We start from the raw sequence: 20176 nt of genomic DNA, 5'->3' as shown, positions 1-20176 counted from the left end.
CAGCCTCCTGCTCCCAGCCCCAACACCTGTTCTCCAATTAACATGCAGCGTGCTGGGGCCCTCTCGCTCCTATCGCCCAGCCACTGCTTTCTAGCCTTTTCCTCCTCCTTTCCTCTTTTCTCTCTCCCTCTCAGCCCCATGCTCCCCTTCCTCCCCGCCTTGCCTCGTATCTGTACTTCTGCACACCCCTCTCGCTCCTTTCCACCCGCTCCTACTGTGCACTTACTTTTTAACTCCTTATTGCTTAATTCCCCTGCTCCTCTTTTTTTCCCCTCACGTTACCATCTCCTCCACCACCACCACCCCCCCCTTCCCTTTAGCCTGTCTAATTTTGCCATAATTAGGCGGTGTCATTAGGACACCTACCCAAGCACAAGGGAGTTTGCAATTCCCCAAACGGCCCAAACCCCCTCTTTTCTAATCTCCTTTCCATATTGTTTCAGTTTTCTCTCCCCCTTCTCCTGCTGCTGCACCCCTCCTCCGCCTCCTCTTCTCCCTAATCCTGATTTGAGTGAAAGGAGAGAGAGGAGATCACAGCTGATCCATAGGGAGGGGTGAAGGGATAGAGGGTGGAGGGACCGAGGGATGAACAGGGCAAGGGCAGTCGTTGACAAAGAGATGACTCTTAAGTTGCCTATGGGAGAGAATTATCTAATGCCCCACTGCCTGCTGTGTCTAATAGTTTTACAATTGTCTAATCTTAACATTGGTGAACTGCTAAACTCGCAGGCCTGATGTGACTTCTCTTATCTTTGACTGGTGGACTGGCTTGTTCAATGATAAGTTAGATGATTGATCAATAGACATAGGTAGAATGAGTCCTCTGGGCATCATCACCATGAATCTTCACTAACTCCTCAAACTCATGCAGTCAATCTTTCTACTACTTTTCTGTGTTGGCCAGTATTTTTGATAGTTGTCTGATTGCGTAGGTCATTTTGAAGCAAAAGAGGCTTAATGTTTGCTACTTCTCAAAAAGCTGCTTTCCTTTACACTCCATTACTAGGATACCTATGAATCTTAAGCAGTTAACCTCAATATTCAACATACCGATCAATTAAAAAATTTAATCAGCCCTGTGTCTGATACTTGTATTTTACACCAATCTTTGTTGTTTTCACTCCGTAAAGGTTGTCTACTCTGAGAAGTTCTCAGAATTAACCCAGGCAGATCTGTTAATGGTGGGATTATTGCCATGCTGACCTCTGACCTCAGAGAAACTATATTGGTTCTGGGCCAAAGCTGGCCTCTGTATTTATGAGTGAACCATGGGTTTACAATGGAGACAAGCAGATGTCAGTATTAGTATTGGACGGTGTGCTTTGAATGGGAGGGGTCAGTGCCCGGTGTGAGAGCGTGCTTTTATATTTGGCTAAGAAGCTGAGATCGATAGTTGGTCATAAGGAGTGTGTGGAGGGATCCATCGTAAGGCAAGACCCTTTTTAAGGCAGGGTGGGGGTGGAGGGGGGTGGGGGTGATCAATTGCAAGCACTATCTCACTAATTGATCGTGTTTCCAAGAGGGGTCTTTTTTAACAAGCCTGCGCTCAGAGAAAAGAAGAATAATCAATAGGAATTTTCCAATGTTGTCAATATGGCTCTTTCCTCCCCTAGATACAAAATGAGCTCACAAAGACTCACACATACTCGTTCATATTAGGATTTGATATTTGAATGCTGACCTAAATAACTAACCCTGCGCCTGGAATGTACAAGAACCATAGTTTTTTTTCTTTTAAAAAGTAAATCTTTCTTTCGTAGTGTATTATTTTACTATTTGAACAATGATTAGTTGTCCTGGGCGATGGCTTGACTTCAGATGCTCAGCTCCAAGAGGAATCCATTACTCTTAATCTTAGGTTGTGGGTTGTATTGATCTGTTTGTAGTCTTGGTTCTAGTTATGTGCATGTACCACAGCTTTGTTTTCAACTAGTCTGTGCAGGGCTTTTTTTTCCAGTCCTAATCGATGTGTGGTAGATGTAGCTTTAGTTTCAGCTCAATTACAAAATTCCCTAGTTGAATGTTTATTATTGCAGTTGTTATTTGTTAATTCCTTATGCTGATATTTGTTCTCACACCTATTTTTCCTGCAAAAAGATATCTCACAGTATGGTAACGTACAGGCACACATGCACACAGAGTCTCAAATCTGCAGTGCCGTAAAAATGTAGATCCCTTTTTTTTATAGTTCTTTACGGATTAACACTGTCTGGACAGTTTGACAATAAACTATTCAGAAATCATTTGTTGGTGTATGTAAATGTCTGGTCTCAACCAGTGTGGTGTCTCAAAGAAGCAGTCTGACCATCTGTTTCAATGTTAGTTCATCCACCTGCTTGTGCTTGCCGTCTTTAAGTAATTTAAAAAAAATAACACTATATGAGACTTTTGTATGTGCTTCTGAATGGCTTTTTCCACTGCTATCTACCTGTTCTTACAGCAGTTTCTACTTGTACTGCTAATGGTGGGGAACAGCGGCCTCCTCATTCTTCAGTGTCAACCAAAAAGAAAATAGAAGCTGCAAGTCTTTGGGAAAAGAACATTAAACTATCAGCCAAAGAATAAATGCAGCAACATTTGTTGGACTGTGTCAGGGGTCGAATTCTTCCCCTTTCCCAGATGCATACTCATGCACTGCCGCCAAGTCCTCATCATATATGCACTTGAGAGTTTTATGTGTGAGACAACAATGTCATTTTAGGAGATTGTTTCTCATTCTCACAGTATAAGATTATCTTTTAGATATAAAGTGAAACTTCTACTGCAGCTTTCTCTGTTGATGCTGGCACGCTGTACCTTTACTGTCACTACCTTTTCTATCACATTTCCTTAAAGATGACTTGTCTTAATGTCTTTTAAGAGGTGAAAATCCTGTGGGGCAGTGCTATGATTGGTGTAAAACTATCCCATCCTGTAGCCAAGAAATAATGAAAATCCAGTGAAATGGATTTTAGGTTCAGATTTTCCACCTGGTTTGATATATTTTACTGTGAAACAGGATGTTGGGGAGGGACAAATCATCAGTAAGGGGGGATGTATATGAGAAGTAGATGAGAAAAAGACTGCAAAATGGTCTCTGACAATAACTCCTCCTCGATCATCCAACTTACAGAGGATGTAGAGGAGGCACATTTTTATCCTCCATTTGGCTGCAGAAAGAGCTGCAGATGACACTGGCAAAGTTGTTGCAAACAGCAACACTTTCAGACCCACCTTCAACTGTGGTTATTGCTGCTATTGATGTTGCTGTATTATTTTATATATTCTAAACCAGTGTATTCTCATTCAGCGCAGTCTCAAAAAAACTCTGGCACTGGGGCTATGAGTATAATAATGCATTATGTCATCATATATATTAAGGGATAGATGAAGTGTTACCCAGGTTAATCTATTTGACATTATTATGTGCAGTCACTTAACTTAATGCTGCATAAGTTGCACCAGTTGTAGTGAAATGTTACTGTAGCATGAAATATGTTGCTGTGGTAACATGGAGTTTAAGATACCATGCACACTATGTTTTATGTATCCCAGAATGTAATTTGAAAGAATATCTTCCAGACAGTCAGAAACTAGTATCCTAATCTGTACTATGTTCTACTGGATATTATACTGACCCGGGTATAAGCAAACTCAGCTTTACAGTTGCTGGAATTCACTCCGCAGATGTGTGTGAGTGTTGCTGGATCGCACTCTCAACACAACACTCTGATGCTGAGATTAATATGTATGCATAAATTACCTGTCTCTCACACATACATATATGCACAGAGATTTAGTCAGACACATTGGTGTCTTCAGTCCGCTGTCACAGGTCTCTCCAGGGTGGGCTAGTACTGTCCAGTCCCTCCAGACCCCCTGTCAGTGAGCCCCTCAGGCAGGGGGCCAGGCAGCGTGGCGACAGGGCCCTGAGGCTCCAGTGCACACCGCCTCACACAGCGGAGCGGCACACAGGCTGGACCACTGAGCAGCTGGCACAGGACCATGGGGATGGCTCCTCCCTTGGGGCAATGCAAGGGGGAGAATGACACAAAGACAGACAGGGAGAGACGATGCAATGTCTAGAATATCAAATTCACTGACAGGTACCGCTTCAAACAGTGAGAGCCTCACTCAGAGTTAGACTAGTGAAAATGAGTTCAGGGACCTTTTGAGGGGCTCCAGCTTTCTGCTCTGTGGTCTCATGTGAACTGGGAAGATCCTGGACTCCAGTGTGCACAGGAAGTGTATAATGAGTAGTAGGTTATGAGCCGAGTTTGTGTTTGGTCACCTTTGCTCTTCTTCGGCCAGTGTTAGCTGTTGTGGCTTGAACCCTGACACGAAGAGTAGGCTTGGTTTGTTTTCTTTAAGAGAGCCTACAGAGGGGGCAGTCAGAAACAGAGAGCAGTGGAGAAATGTTTTGACAGGAAATAGGAATGGACTACCAATGGACTAATGTGGAGGAACAGCAGGGGGACTTTTAGAGTGGGTGGGATGCAGAGAGGATGGAGGTGGGGGATTAGAAGTTTTGAGTTGCAGCTCAGTGGCACTCTGAAAGGCCTTGCTTTCCCAGAGTAGCTGGGGCAAACCCTACCATTTGTCTGGCCACTAATAGGGTTCACCTTTGGTTGAGCAGTGTAGAGATTAAGTAGGGGCACTCAGAGGATCAGAAGGGGCCAGATTAGTGTGATTTAGAGGTACTTCAGATCGCAAGCAAGTGAGCGGTGTGTGGTTATGTGTGTGTGGGACTTTGGAATTGTTTGTCAGTGGGTTTATTTTTCATGTGAAATTCCTGCATTCACCATTTATTTTGTAAGGGGATCTTGTATCAGTGTAATCAAGATCTTGTATGTGTGTGTGTGTGTGTGTGTGTGTGTGTGTGTGTGTGTGTGTGTGTGTGTGTGTGTGTGTGGGTGGGTGTGGAGTCAGAGGCCAGTTAGCACTGGTATTTAGGAACAAGGGCTGTTTTCTTTGGCTGGATGTTGCTGCTGTGGGTGGAGCCGTAAGGGTGTGTGTGTGTGTGTGTGTGTGTGTGTGTGTGTGTGTGTGTGTGTGTGTGTGTGTGATGGGGATTGGTCATCCGCCTCTGTTAAGGTCTTAAAATTTCACTAATGACTTAATGCCCCCTGGTGCAAGGCCGGCCCCGCTATAGCCACCTTGTTTGTTTGTTTGTCTGTTTATCTGGACTATATTTCTCAGAGGAGTTAGATTTCTCTAGAAATTCTCCACCGTTTCACTTTTTGAAAACATTTCCTAACACTAATATTTACACATCTGCAGTATTTCTTAAATAGAATTTGATTAAGTATCTCTGTTGGCTTATGCTTGAGGCAAAAGTTATTTCTCCTGTGGGACAAGGAAAAAGCAACCAGGCAAAGATATTGTCGAGATACAGTTTTTATACAATAAAACAATACTCACACTTTATTTACACCATACAAACACAAGAATATGACATGAATACGTGTGAACTGAATTTCTGAGTATAAAGAGTTTAAAGTTGAAGCAAAGCAGAAATCATCGCTGGCTCTTTTGTGTTTTGCTGGCTGAATCATTAATGCAACAGATGTTGTGTTTTCCTCATCATGGTGGAAAAATAAAAAGTTAAAGGAAAACAGGAACAGCGATGTCACTATAATCTTCTGGATGCGTGTATATGTGCGCATATGTGTCAGTGTTTGTGTGTGTGTGTGTGTGTGTGTGTGTGTGTGTGTGTGTGTGTGTAATGGTCCTGATGAATCTGTCAGGGCTGAGGGCAGGGGGTGATGTGACTGCTGACAGGCTCCCAGCATGCATGCTGAGAGCCCCAACAGTCTGCGTGCCCTCCCTTCAGCCCCCCCATCACCCGGCTCCCCTTCTCCTCTCCCAGTCCTCGGCTCCACACATTTGCTGTGTATTAGCCACGGACAGTAAATTACAGCACCCTGGACCTCTGAGTGATTCCATTCCCATCTCTTCACACGTTCCTCCTCTCTCCCTGCAGCACCATTATCCAGCTCACCTTCTATGCGTCTGTCTATCTCTCTCATTTTCTCTCATTTTGATCTGTTTTCCTCCCTCTGTCTGTCATATTCGTCCTGGCTCTTCGACTCCCTCAACCCTGTCAGATTTCTCTCCCCTTTCTGTCTTCCTCTCACTTCTGTTATACTTCTCATCCTCCGTTCTTCCATTGTGTCACGCTACACAGCGCTCCCTCCCTTACACATCCCATCCGCTCCCCCTTTACTTTCTTACAAGCAGGTCCCTGTTGTCTAGGCTTCACAGGTTTCTCAGCAGCTTCTCTCTCTCCCGTCCTCCTTCCTATCCCTATCTTCCACCCTCTCCTTCCCTCCCCCTCTTTGCCCCCCTCCTTCTCTCTCTTTCTGGAAACAGATGTTGTTTGTCAGATCTTATCATTACTGGCTAATTAAGAAGACATCTCTTCTCCTTCTGTTGTTGCTTCTCTTTCCTCTCCTCTCTCTCTCAGTGGCATCCATCCCAGACTCATTGTTCTTCTTTGAGAAAGGTTCTGGTCGAGCTTTGATATACACGTGTTATTAGTAAACCTGATTAGTGGATGATTGATTGAAAGGGTATTGACAGAGCAAGCTTAGTGTTGTCGTATTGCAGACGACCTTCTGGTATGTTTGAAATCTGTTCAGCTATAGAGGGTGCTCCATGTCTCCATTTGACAGTTGAGAGTATATTTTGAATTCTTGTCCCTCAGGACACACCAAGCATGCTGGGAGAGGTGAGGCCACTGATGGGACTTCTATTCCCTGTCCTGGTTGTGAATTCATGTTCTCTAGACTCTGAATATCTATCCATATCCATCTATTTGGCAGGCTGACCAAAGTCCCATGTGGCTGAGCTTTGTATGCAATCTATGCTTTTGGTTAAGCTTGGGAGACTGAAACATTAATTCATTTTAAATTGTTGAAATGCGCATTTAGCAGCCAGCGAGAGGTTATGCAGTAAAACACTTTAGCACCCAGGAGAAACCTCATTGAAACACTCGAGTGCCTCTTGTGTACCCTTCCCATCATTCCACTTTCTTCCTCTCAGCTCCGCTGTGCCTCACTCACTTTTGCGGTGGCAAGCCTGAAGGTTTTACAGCACTACCAAGCTCTATAAATCAGCACTAGTGGTTTAAATGTTTGGCTTTGTCACAGTTCTCAAGTTTAGAGGCGGGGTGGGCTGGGGCCGAGGTTGCAGGGGTGAAGCCAGCCTGGGAGGCAACGGAGAAGAGGCCAAGAGGGGCACAGCCAATCCACCAGACAAATGTATAAAGAGCCAAGTTCCCTGCATGTGCTCGCTGTCTCCCTGAGACTATAGTCGATTTACTCATTATTCTCTTAACACTGATCAATAAGACAAGGTATTTGCATTTTCTTGATCTAGTGCAATTATTTTAGCAGGGTTTACTGATACCAAACAATACTTTGCCTACCTTTATCTAAAATAGGCATTGCATTTGGTTCCAGCTTCAGTAGTTTACAGTTTTTGATACTGTTACAGTCAGTAACAAAAAAGTCTTAAGATTTGTTTGAAGATCCAGCCTGTCCAATCAGTGAAGATGGTATTTCTCCAGTAGTGGAAAGTAACAAAGTACATTTATATTTACTACTATACTTAAAGCAGCTACAAGGACCTAATTTAATTGATTTCAAGGGGAATCTGACCGAGTGACCCAGTGGCAGGCATTAAGAATAACTATATAGAAATAGCCAATCTTCTCGCTGATGGTCCTGTTTGATTTTGTAGGTCATATAGATGCATTTGTGTTAAATTCAAAATGTTTCATAATCAGTTAAAACTCCTTGTAGTATGTTTAAGCACAATTTTGAGGTACTCTACTACATTTCAGAGGAAAATATTGTACTTTTAGTACTGATGTCGCTGAGAGACTATTAGACATCAGGGTAATGGGGTGACCAGTCATTTGCCATACAGTAGGTAGATAGAGGGAAGTGGGTTTCACCTGTAACAATCTCGTAAAAATCAAGAAAGCCACAACTGTTTTACTGATGACTGGGTGTATAAAAGCTGTTACCAAAAAGGGGGGAAAGACTACCATGGAGTCAGCTTGGCTGTGTGACATTTGCTGGAGAAGCTGATGCCACAGATATCCCTGTATGTTTTAGGAAGAGGCGGGGGGGTTGGACTGGGAGGTTGGTGTGAAAGGTCCTGTGGTGGTATGCGACAGAGGGGGTATCAGTTCAGGGAGGGTTTTCTGTGCCCCATTAGCAGTGTCAAAGGTCATGTGCCCCGGGTGTTAACCCTGGTGACCAGTCTAGCTTCCAGTCTGCCAGGGGACCCGGGTCCAGGGGTATTTATTACTAACCCCTCCCCTCGCCTCCCCACTCCATCCCCCAAACACAGCTCTCCCCATGGAGGAAAACAAAACACCTCCATCCCTCCCCCCCAGCCGTTCCTCAGCCCGGGTAAATGTACTAATTGGATGCATATCCATACACTGATGCATGACGACCCATCTGTAGCTTTCCTGGACATGAAATATTCTAAGGTCAACTCTGGTTTATCAAAATCCTAGCACATAGCCAAGAGCTGCAACATGCTTTTGACCCATTAACTAACTTTCTTTTACATACAAACACATGAATTTTAGGTGTTTGTTTTTGAGGCATCACTTTTGCCAATGTGTATAATTTTGCATGATTGATTGTGCACACATGGTTGCTTGCAAGTCAGTATTTGTCTTTGTGTATTTCTCTGTGAACTCATGCATGAATGTGTGTGTGGTTTGTACGGCCAGTGTGTGACATGTGCATGCATATGTGCATGCATCTGGGCCTGCTGTATGAGTTAGTGCTCTCAGTGTGTGAGTGTGGCAGAGGAAGGCCCTCAGCATGTCAGTATGTTTTAATGCTTCACATCTGGTTTCCTAATTTTCCTCCCTCCCTCCCTGCCCTCCCCTCAGCTCCCCTCCCCTCAGCTCCCCTCCACCGCGATGTCAGGACACTGTTTTGTTTTTTCAGGGTGGGGTAGGGGTGGGGGGTGATGGAGGGGATGTCTGATGAGTGATGGCCCTGAATACAGGACATCAACATTCTCCCTCTCTTCCTGTCTTTGCCTCTCGTCTTCTCCATTTTTCTATTCCTCTATTGCTCTGTCTCTCTCTTCTTATTTCTGACAGTCATTAGCTATTGAGCATTTTGGAAAGGGGTCAGGGTCACATGTTTGTAGAAGATGTAGACGAGAAGCTCTTTTTTCTGTCTCCACCTCTCTGTTCACACTCCTCTACTCTTCTTTGCCTATGTCTGAGCAGCAGGGCATCCATGTCTGCTGAACAAAAAATACGACAACATCCTCCCCCTCATTCTTTTCCTTAAATTTTTTCCTCCCATATTTTTGTATTAAAGCATAAATTTGTCATCTTTGGTGCAGTAACCCAAAATTGTAGGGCTAAAGCCAAAAAGAGAGTGGAGAAAGTTTTTAAGATGTGCGTGCTGCTAACTAACTTGAACTCTGCGTTAAGACCTTTTGCTTCAAGAGCCGCTGCTACCAGTAAACCTTCATTTACAATGAGCACAGAGGGCGATGTGTTTTATGTCTATGTGAAAAGGCAGTTTATGTCAACAGTGATTAGTGCTGATGAATGCCTATGAAAATTTTTGTTAGGGGTCCTGTGCTGCTTAGGTGCACGTTGCATGATTAAGGCCATATGTAAAGCGTAGTGTGTAACACTTATGTGTAACAGATGCCCCAATGGACTGAGAAACGTGAAACCGAGGGTTCACACTGAGGAGTGAAATATTTAGAAAAACTGCATTTCTGCTATTGTTTTTAGTGTCACGACTTGCTGGTTGGTCATTGAACCTAGTTTAAGCTAAGCAAGTTGTCACCATTGGGATGGCCACCTCATGCTGCGAGGCCTGTGTTTAGTCTTGGGAACTGAAGCAGATGCAGACAAAAGGGATTGCAGGCCTTGACAGAGATGCAGAAGTGAAGACAGAAAAGAAAAAACAGACTCCCTGTGGTGCCACAGTGGAAAATGATCCCAAGGTTTAAGACTGGGTCTATGTTTTGTTTGTGTTTCCTGTTTTAAGTGTGTCTGCGGAGGGTAGATGTTGTGGAAGATAAAACTTGCTTCTATTGGTGGCCACAGTAAACTGTGTGAAATTCAATTACTTTTTCAATTTGTCATCCATGTGGAACCACAAAAATCACAAAGAGCTTGCTCTTATCAAGTTTTGGTGTTGTATATGTAAGTAATCTAATGCCAGAGGAAGATATTATTTTTCTCTGTAACAAGAGAATAATGCTTTACTGTCTGTTCAACTTTACAAAGATTAAGTCTTATATATGACAGTTTAAAAGTTGAGACATGCTTCCCATTAGCTTTATTTGCACTATGTTACACACTTAGTGTTTTAAACAAACAGATTCACCATTTCTGCTTCATGGAAAAGAATATTCTTTTAATGTAACGAAGGCGCACATTAAATATAAACATGCTTAAGCCAGAGAATTCCTTTGAAAATATCCTTTCTCTGCAATTTCCCTGTGACATGAAGATCACCTCCAACTCCTTTGCATGTTCTCCTCATCTCTTCCCTCTGGATTGGGAGGTGTGTGGGTGTATTACATTACCAAAACAAAAACAAACAACAGCAATATTAAACTTTTGAAACCACAATAGAGGAGGGGATAAAAAACAGAGGGTCCTCGACTTCTTATTAATTATGCAAGATTAGTCTAATTATAATTCAGCAAATGAATGTGTGGCAGAAGGTGCGAGGCGACGGGGCTGGGAGATTTGCATGTTAAGTGGGCAGGGGGAAGCGGCTAATGCATGCTAATATATGCGTCAATGTCTCGCTTTAATTTCAGCATTTGCAGCTGTGTGCGTCCGAACTGAGGGGGGTGAAAAGTTGACTCAATGGGTTTTTGGGAGGGGGGCAAAGGTGGGGGTGTCTGTGTATTAGAGTGTGCATGCATGCATGTGAATGTGTGTTTCTGTGTGTGTGAGGCATCTGGTGTCATACAAACAGGGAATGATGAGAAGAAGTCAACAAACAAGGTCAAGAACCCTCAGAAAGTGCACAAAGCCTGAGATGGATGTAGACAACCTCTCAATTAGGGTTGTGATTTCGCTATCTGAGGCATCACCGCAGGTTTTATTATGTCAGTCAGTCAAATGAAGGATGACTGCTGGTTAGAGGAACATTAAGTGGCCAACAAGCATGTGGCAGGGAAACGGCTGTGGCTCAACCACAGCTAGACCGTGGACATGGTTATTAAAACCAAAAATGTGGTCCCTGTGCTCACTTACCTCCTTACAAATGAACGAAATAGCCTTTAACAATGAGCCATAATGTAAGAATCATTGTCCAGGATAAAGCATACATACAGCACAATCCTCAAAGGAGGCAGTAAAATGAAACAGAGCACTTTGACTATGGTCCCTTTTCAGAGTCAGGAAACAAACTTTCTTTGTGCAATGTACTGTATATATAGTGATTTTAAATCATGTTAAGCTGATACTGTCAGGTGTCCAACAGGCAGATGTAAGAAAGTATGACAAAGTCAGACACTGATGAGGAAAGAAAAGGAAGTGGGAGAGGCGCAGATGTGCCCTTTTACATGTTTCCACCCAAAACTGAGGTCTAATGCATGCTTTGAGGTTGGAGGTCCGAGCTCTCACTGATAAATTATAATCACCCTCTGCCAACAACAATATTGATTGTCCTCCGATGGAATAGCTCAAATCAAGAAATATTGGACACACTGTTGGAACTGAGAGCTAGTTTCAAGCCAGATCCTGTTCACAAGGGAGGAAGCTGGAGCGAGTGATGGAAGAATAGCGAGTAAAAGCTGACAGAATGAGGGAGAGATTACTATTCAATGGGAGGGTTCAGGGCTGTGGGGCCAACATGAAGTTCCTCTCCAAACAACCACTCTCCATTAAGATGACTTATATTTGCAGAGAGCACAGTGTGGGTGGGATTGGAGCTAACCATGTAGCCCAAAACCGCTGCCTCCCTCTGCAGCATTTTTCTTCTGCACTGTTGTTGTTGGTTTAATTGGAACATCAATGGATGTGTTTTTCATTGGCAAGACAGAACTGTGCTCTCTGTGAAGTGGACATCTGGTTTGAGGGCTGTATATTCGCCAATTGCCATAATTATATCACAACGCAACATCACTTCCAGGCTCGTTTTTCTTTCTTTTGTTTAATCACACGTCTTCTGCCTAAATTCTCCTCACCGTGAAATGTGTGTGGATCTTCTCAGCCTCGCCTGCACCTGCCCTCTTTAGATACTTTCCTGCATCTCACCTTGCCAAGTCTCTCTCCTCCCTCCTCACTGTATTTCAGTGATGGAATGTGTTCTTGTTGTTGCCTTCTCTTTCCCATCGCTGTCTTTGCCTTTCAGCATGGGGACTTTGGGATTGCGGCAGAGCTGCGTTGCCATGGCAGCGGGCTGTGTTGCCGAACTGTGTACACCTGGGATTTGGAGTCTCTCTCCGTAGTCTCTCTCTCTCCTATTTATTCCACCTTCCTCTCAGGTTCTCTTTGGTGTAGCAGAGGCTATCAGCACCCCTCTCTCTCGCTCTCCTTCTCACAGTCTCCACAGCCTATCACCCTCAAAAGTACACTCACATACGTAATGAGACACATATACTTGAAAACAAAATTCATGTCCACACCAGCGCCTGTGCCTCTATCACTACCTTCCTTTTTCCACCTCCTCATTTCACTTTCTCTGTAGTTGTCTCTACTTTGTTCCCTCTCCATTCCCATGTGGGGGTTCAAATACGGCATTGCAGGATACCACAATCCCCTGAGTCCCCTGGCATACATCACTGTCTCCAGTTTACTTTGAAACACAGCAGCGCTTTTCACTGGACTGTGCTTCAAATTCTCATCCCTTGATTTAAAGTGTAATAACATTGACTTTAATACTACGCTAAACAGCTGGGATTTATGTCAGAGCTGTAATCATGTAGATGTGCACACACACACACACACACACACACACACACACACACACACACACACAATCACACCCCATCTACAAGACCCGTCTCTGAAAAATAATGAACGTCTCCTTTGATTGTGTGTTGCAGGGTAGCAAATAATCATATACATCATTCTTTCATGTGATTTTTTTTAGTTGCTGATGTACAAACATGTGTCCTCTAATTTACCTTTGCAGGTTTTTCTTGAAGTTTTTCCTGAAATGTAACCAGAATTGTCTGAAGACTGCAGGAAACCCGAGGGATATGAGGAGATTTCAGGTACGAAAAGATGGATGGAGAAAAAAAAAATGCATGCGTGTGCTTGTGTGTGAGCGGAAAGTGAAAGGTGATGATGTGTGGCACTGAATATGGGAAAAAAGATTTTACAGTCATGCAAAACATACCCCTCCATGCCCATCCATCCTAACAGAACAATGTAATAATAAATTTCATCTGTCACAAACTCTCGCATAGTAAAGTTCTGGAAAAGTTTTTCCAATGGAAGACATAGAGGAAGGAGTTAGAGGTGAAAGTTAAAAATCAATAAGAAGTCAGAGAGACGGAAAGACAAACGAAAGGAGTTAGATATGTGGGAGACTTGGTCGTTGGGGTGCTGGGGTGCAGGAAATAGGTTGAGGTGTTTCAGGAAGTTGTCAAGGATTGAGTGATTGGCTCCAGATGGGGGAGGTCATGCTCCGTGACCCAGGAAGTGGTCACAAGGGACACTCCCGCCTCACTTCCTCTGCCGTCTTTCAGCACCAGCGGCCCCCGTCTGGCATTCTCCTTCTCCCAGCAAACCCTCTGTCCCTTCCTTTCTTCGTGCTCCCTCTGTCTTCCACCATGTTTGCTTTAACTCCTGCGATGTGACACATGCTGAGAAGTTATGAGCACACAGGCGCTCCAAGACTCTCATCTCTGGGTTAAAAGGTGATCAGAGCTGGACAGGAGTCTGCTGCTTGATCGATAATTTACAGTTATTTTCCTTTAGGCTCCCCTCCCTTTCCACCACCTATAGCACATATGCTTTTTTTCTCCTTTTCTTTCTCATGTTCCCTCACCTGCAAAATTACTGCCATGTGTTTATTTTGAAGGGAGCGCAAAGTTTTATCTTTGCTGTCTGATTTTCTAAAAATGCATATTAAAAAATATTTATGGTTTACAATTTGAATGGAAATTACTTTTTCTCACTATCCCTTTCCCTTTAACTCTCAAAAAAAAGGTCCTTAAACACACACTCTAACTCATTATCACTTTCAGAAATAGTATCAAATCAACACTCATGAATATCCAAAGAGAAAAACCTACAAGTATCCCCTCATTAATTATATGTGTGTGTGTGTCATCCATGTGAGGCAGATGTGGGAAGGGACACACACATGCTGAGGCCAGAAAATCAAATTAGGGCCACTATATATCATCCACTACTTTAACGGCCGGCTAAAATGGGAGATTTGGTCCATATGTTTGGTGTCATTGAAGGATCAGGAGGAGACAACGATAAGCCTGCTGCATGCTGTATGAATCAAAAAGTTAGGCAAGAGACAGTGGAGAGACCATATGGAGACCTGATGGAGGAGTGGAGGGGTGTATGAGCAGTGTCATCACCAGAATGCAGACATATTATGAAGATCCCAGGGATGTCACATTACCTATTGAGAAATATTACTATCACCTGTATGCCGAAATAAATTGTTGCTCTGGGATTTTGCTGTTGTAACCGGAGATTGTGACTCGCAGCATGCTGTCTAAGTCATGCACATACACTCATGTATCTTACCCTTGGCTCTCTTTCTCACTTCCTTACAGGTGGTCTTGTCTAGCACTGTGAGTGTAGACGGCCATGTCCTAGCAGTGTCTGACAACATGTTCGTCCACAACAACTCAAAACACGGTCGGAGAGCTCGCAGATTGGAGCCAGGCGAGTCTGTCGAGAATAGTATGGAATATGGTGAGATGCTGACACTACAGCACTACAATGTCACACCCCATTTATCATGTTTGATTTTATTACATATCTACTTCATCATTCAGAAACGTAGTACACACTGATCCAAGGAACAAACTGTAACAGCAGGTACTTGAGCTGCTTAATGTCCATTTATAATCACCATGATATATCAAACATAATCAGTGGTGCTACTGAGGTCATTAACTGATCTAATTAATCCATTAATTAAATACTTGTCTACAAATAAAGCATTGATGATAATATCTTAAATTTCATATCTTTAAGCATGAAAAACAACAATTAATATAAGATAAGACCCATTTCCAGATGTAAGTCAACAAGTTGCATTCATCTCTAAAGCAAGAAACGCATTACATTTGCCTGTGCAGCAGTGGAAACTTACTCAAGTACTGCAGTGTTTAGATATTTGAGCATTTTTATAGAGAAATGTTATACTTTTTTGCTACATTATACATTTATTTGACATCTTACTCTTTACTTTGTTGCTTAATATTTTATATGCAGAACGTATGATGGACTAAAGTACTATACTGGAAAATAACTACACACTAACAAGCTTCAACATTAAAATACTCTTTATGTATTAATAACACCCACCGCTCTTACTTTTAATATTTGCAGATAATATATCTGTGTCTATGTACTCTGTACTTCACCAGAGCTGTTAATATGATTGCATTGCTTCCAGGTCATGTGATGTTTTGACCTACATTTTAAATGGTGGTGTTACTAATGGTGGATAGAATAAAGTAGCCTTGAAATAATGTTAGCTTTTTTTGGCCTGAACAAACTCTAAACTAAAGAGAACTTTAACATACTCCTCCTGACACAGAGTCAAAGCATGCTTTTGTACAGTTGGTGTTTGTCTTGCATTGAACCCATTGGAGTAACTCTTGCTTTGCTCGCCTGTCCAGCGACTCCGTGTATCAAAGCCATCAGTCCCAGTGAGGGCTGGACCACCGGTGGGGCCATGGTCATCGTCATCGGGGAGAACTTCTTTGACGGGCTGCAGGTGGTGTTTGGCAGCATGCTGGTGTGGAGTGAGGTAGGAATTGTCTCCAAAACATCTCACTAATGATGGTACAGTCTGAAGCGTATTTTGAAATGATATATATAGCATATGGCTTGTCTCATTATTTAGATGATTTATGGGCAGTCTACACAAATTAATCTTTCCACAGTGTTGTGTTAGCCTAAATATTTACAATGCTTGGGGGGAATAATTTGTTGCTGTTTTGTGACTGTTTTGTGTCCTGTTCTTCAGCTGATCACACCGCACGCTATCCGTGTCCAGACACCTCCTCGACACATCCCTGGGGTTGTGGAGGTCACACTGTCATATAAATCTAAACAATTCTGCAAGGGAGCACCTGGACGCTTCATCTACACAGGTATTTGGACAAGACATTGTGCCTTTTTTTAAGTCTTATTAAACATGAAATTTGAATGAACCAATATTTAACAAGCTATATGTGTTTCTTTTTTATTTCACTTCAGCCCTAAATGAGCCTACTATAGACTATGGATTCCAGCGGCTTCAGAAGGTCATTCCACGACATCCCGGTGACCCAGAGAAACTAGCCAAGGTTAGAGGCTCATAAATAAAATACCTTACAATGTTTATGATGCTTTTTTAAGGAACTGTACATGCTACTCTCTTCTTATGATGTTAATATAATAAATTCTGTTTTTTTGCAGGAGATCCTCCTGAAGAGAGCGGCAGATCTTGTGGAGGCCCTGTATGGAAATCCACACAGTAATCAGGTAAACAGCAGCAGCTTTGGTACAATATCCCAAATACCTTAAAATTACATAATGATATACACAGAACATGCAGATATTTAAATGACTACAACATTGATCTTGCAAGTTTTAGTCCATTAAATACTAATAGTTTATACTGCTGACCATTTTCCAAAGCATACCATTAGTTAATAAACTGGCTTCCTACTTTTCGGGGCAGCCACTGGTTTTTCATTCATTTCAGTAATTAACTTGCAGAAATTTGAAACTTGAGATAGTTAATCCAAGAATCAGAATGAATATTTAGAGGGATTTATTTTTTCTCAAATTATGATTGCATGATATTAAAGTTCACAGGGACTGTTTGATAAGTGTCTCAGTGTTAGTGTCAGGTAACTTCAACATCTGAGTATACTAATTGTATCTCCTGTAGGACATGCTGCTGAAACGTGCGGCCGACATTGCTGAGGCTCTCTACAGTGTTCCCCGTCCCCACAGTCAGCTGCAGGCACTGCCCAGCTCACCAGCACATGGCAGTGTCATGGGACTGGGATCTTATCCTTCTCAGTTAGGCGTCAGCATTGGGGAGCCTGGACAGAGCAGCCAAGGTGAGCAGAATGACACGTAAACTCTTCGCTGCTTAGGGTTTTTTTTCCCACTAATGAAGCTCAGAACTGACCCAACTTTTTTATTTCTCCTCTAGGTTACATTCGAAACTCCAGCAGTTTGTCTCCAAGGGGTTACCCATCAGCCTCCACTCCTCAGCAGTCAAGCTACGGGGGCAGCGGAGGGATGACAGGAGGCTATGGGACAGTTCCCATGACCAGCCTAGGAGTACCTGGCTCTCCTGGCTTCAGCAGTGCCTCCCCCACAGGCTCTCCCTACAGTAAGAACTTACATATAATTGTCTATAAATGTGTGTGGTAATTAACCTTCCATTTCTGAGACTGTTGTGATATGCATACTAACTGTTGCTCTCTCTTCCACAGTAATGCCCTCAAGTCCCACTATACCAGGAAGCTCCAGCTCTTCATCGTCTCTCTTGCCTTTCTCCTCCTTCCCGTCTGCTGCTAAACAGAAGAGTGCTTTTGCTCCTGTCCTCAGGCCCCAGGGCTCTCCCTCCCCTGCCTGCCCCGCCTCAGGGGGGAACAGCTTCAGAGGTAGCCATCCAACTCACTATCTGACCCCCCTGTCTGAACTTACGAATGCAGTCTAACTCCCTTATACTAACCACTCAAAAGCTTTGACTGAACAAGACAGAAAAGTTGCTGGATGTACAAGAATGCAAGACCTGATTGATTAGAATCATAGATTTTGTATATTTTTTTCTCTCCAGCAATGACGGGCCTGGTTGTTCCCCCGATGTAGCAAAGCACCCACCCCAATCTACCCCAGACCACTGCTTCACTTAGCCCCTCTTTTGGCATTAAGAGGGCAGGGAGAATGGAAAATTGATCACTAGCGACCATGTATAACTTTCCTTCCTGAGCCCCCTGCCATTTCTTAGTCCCTTTTTCATCCAGGGTGGATGAAAAAGATGGGGTATGAAAATGTCCAAAGACCAGCCATCTGCTCCAAAGGCAATGCTCCTTAGCTAACAGCATCAGACTGGACAATGTACCGCGTTGTGTGTGTGTCATGAAGCGTCTGCAATTTTGAAAGGAAACAAAAGGGAACTGGTCCTAATTTCGCCCCAAGCTTCAAAAGCATCTTTATTTACCTCTGGCCTACTATCACATGCAGTATCTGGTTCTTCCAACACCTGCCCAAACCTTGGCCAGAGACGTACAGGACGCATTGTGAGAGCACTGAGCGTTGTTGGATGACGGACAACTCTGATATAATGTTGCAGCTCTAAGAAGCAGGGTGCTATTTGTCTGTGTATGGACACCTTAAACGGCATGTGTGTACACTGTCTGTGAGTTAGAGAGAGCTTTTTTTGTAGTAGACTTTTTGAAGACAATTTACATTCCAGAAAAATAGACCCTTTATTTTTTGTTCTGATCTTTACGGTTTTACATGGGAGAACTCTTTGTCTCAAGGGTTATTACTAAAGGAATTCATATATTGATTTATTTAAGAACAAGCAATTTAACTTATTATAGTTAGTTTAGGGAATAATATAAACGTGTTTTTATAAAGTGGTCCTTTTCCAACTGTCACTGAAATTAAGTTATCTCAACAATTGCTAATTAATTTGCTAAATGATCATTGGAAATTGATTTTTTGGAATAAAACAACCCCAATTTTCAGGTTTGTGCATAGCAAAATCTTATCGTTATGCCCACATCTAAAGAAGGTTATTGTCCTTGTGTAAAGGAAAAATGTTAGTTAGCCTTATCCTTTTTTAATTTCACTTATAATGCATGCTTTGTCACACCAATGCCCTGATATTATTTCATTCCACATTGCAAATTTGAATTTATGTGACTATAACTTATAGATTTTACGGTTTCATTTTAAATGTCTCAACCCAGTACAGGTCTCTAGTCACTATGCAGTACAGTAAATGAAAGCACAAACTGCTCAGTAGAAAAGAACGGGGCGTATTAGGTGTTCATTAACCCATATCATGCTGTTCTTACTCACTGATTTTTGTCATCACAACACAAACTTCATTCTCAGGATGTGAAAATAAACAAAGAGTAGATGACATTTGCAAATTTGTTTTAGAGTTTGGTTAATTTTATTTATTTAAAAATTATTAGCAATTTAATATTATGTTTTTTGAAGCCATCTTTCTTTGAAACGGTACAAAAAATGGTGCAAATGTGATTTGTATATCTCAAGGTGTAATTATATTTTGTGCTCCAAATAAAACAAATGAGGAAAAAAGTCACTGATGCTGTTTTAAGTTTGTTTTAGTAACATTACATTTACATTGTATTAAATTATGAATTGTCTGTTTACATGTGTGCAGAAACAAAATTATATAGTAAGGAAAGTACGTGCGCTGTTCCTGCATTTTCCTGGACATTAAGATTTTCCTACAAGGCTCCACATCTCAAGGTTTTGCTGGATCTATTTTTGACTGTGCCCATCACCTGTGTGCTCGTGCAGCTTGCTACACTGTTTTGTATACATAGCTGATGAGCCGCAGCATCTTAATTGTGATGCGAGCGTTAAAGACTGAGTAGAGCATGTCAAGATAAACAACAACACCCCCCATCTCTCTCCTCTTCAATAAGCCTGCTTTTCTCTGAGGACCAAGCCTCTGGGGGCCCTGAGTGAGAACCACATGAGTCTCCCTCCAACGTGGCCTCCTCCTCTCTGTCTCTTTCTCTCTCTTAAAACACACACACACACACACACACACACACACACACACACACACACACACGACTAGGCATGTGCCTGACTCTTACTAAGTCTTTGTTTGGTACTGCTTCATCCCGTCTTTCTTTCTCTCCTCTCTTTTGCTCCCCTGAAATGGCCCTTCTCTGCTAATGTAATTAGCACTGGTAAAGAAGGGCAGTTAATTACCCACTCTATTTTGATCGGGTAATTAATGTTATGCCAGGA

General features: G+C 42.7%; 1 protein-coding gene across 4 annotated transcripts in view; it reads left to right on the top strand.

The window, feature by feature from the left end:
• The window catches only part of ebf2 (EBF transcription factor 2), a 28880-nt gene extending 9387 nt beyond the window's left edge, over nucleotides 1-19493 (top strand). For 2 of the 4 annotated variants that reach the window (XM_051423315.1, XM_051423314.1), the window contains exons 7-16: nucleotides 13140-13221; nucleotides 14749-14890; nucleotides 15826-15956; nucleotides 16176-16302; nucleotides 16409-16497; nucleotides 16610-16675; nucleotides 17088-17262; nucleotides 17358-17540; nucleotides 17644-17814; nucleotides 17991-19493. In XM_051423315.1, coding sequence (XP_051279275.1) covers nucleotides 13140-13221; nucleotides 14749-14890; nucleotides 15826-15956; nucleotides 16176-16302; nucleotides 16409-16497; nucleotides 16610-16675; nucleotides 17088-17262; nucleotides 17358-17540; nucleotides 17644-17814; nucleotides 17991-18022 — 1198 coding nt within the window. In that variant the 3' untranslated portion in view covers nucleotides 18023-19493. Of the gene's footprint in view, nucleotides 1-13139; nucleotides 13222-14748; nucleotides 14891-15825; nucleotides 15957-16175; nucleotides 16303-16408; nucleotides 16498-16609; nucleotides 16676-17087; nucleotides 17263-17357; nucleotides 17541-17643 lie in introns of all 4 variants that reach the window. The other 2 variants (XM_051423312.1, XM_051423311.1) reach the window with 1 other exon arrangement.
• The last annotated feature ends 683 nt before the right edge of the window (nucleotides 19494-20176 follow it).

The sequence above is a fragment of the Dicentrarchus labrax genome, unplaced genomic scaffold, assembly GCF_905237075.1.
Source record: "Dicentrarchus labrax unplaced genomic scaffold, dlabrax2021, whole genome shotgun sequence".
Classification (NCBI taxonomy): Eukaryota; Metazoa; Chordata; class Actinopteri; family Moronidae; genus Dicentrarchus; species Dicentrarchus labrax.
Note: the sequence above shows the minus strand (reverse complement) of the source record. Positions and strands in the feature narration are given on the sequence as shown.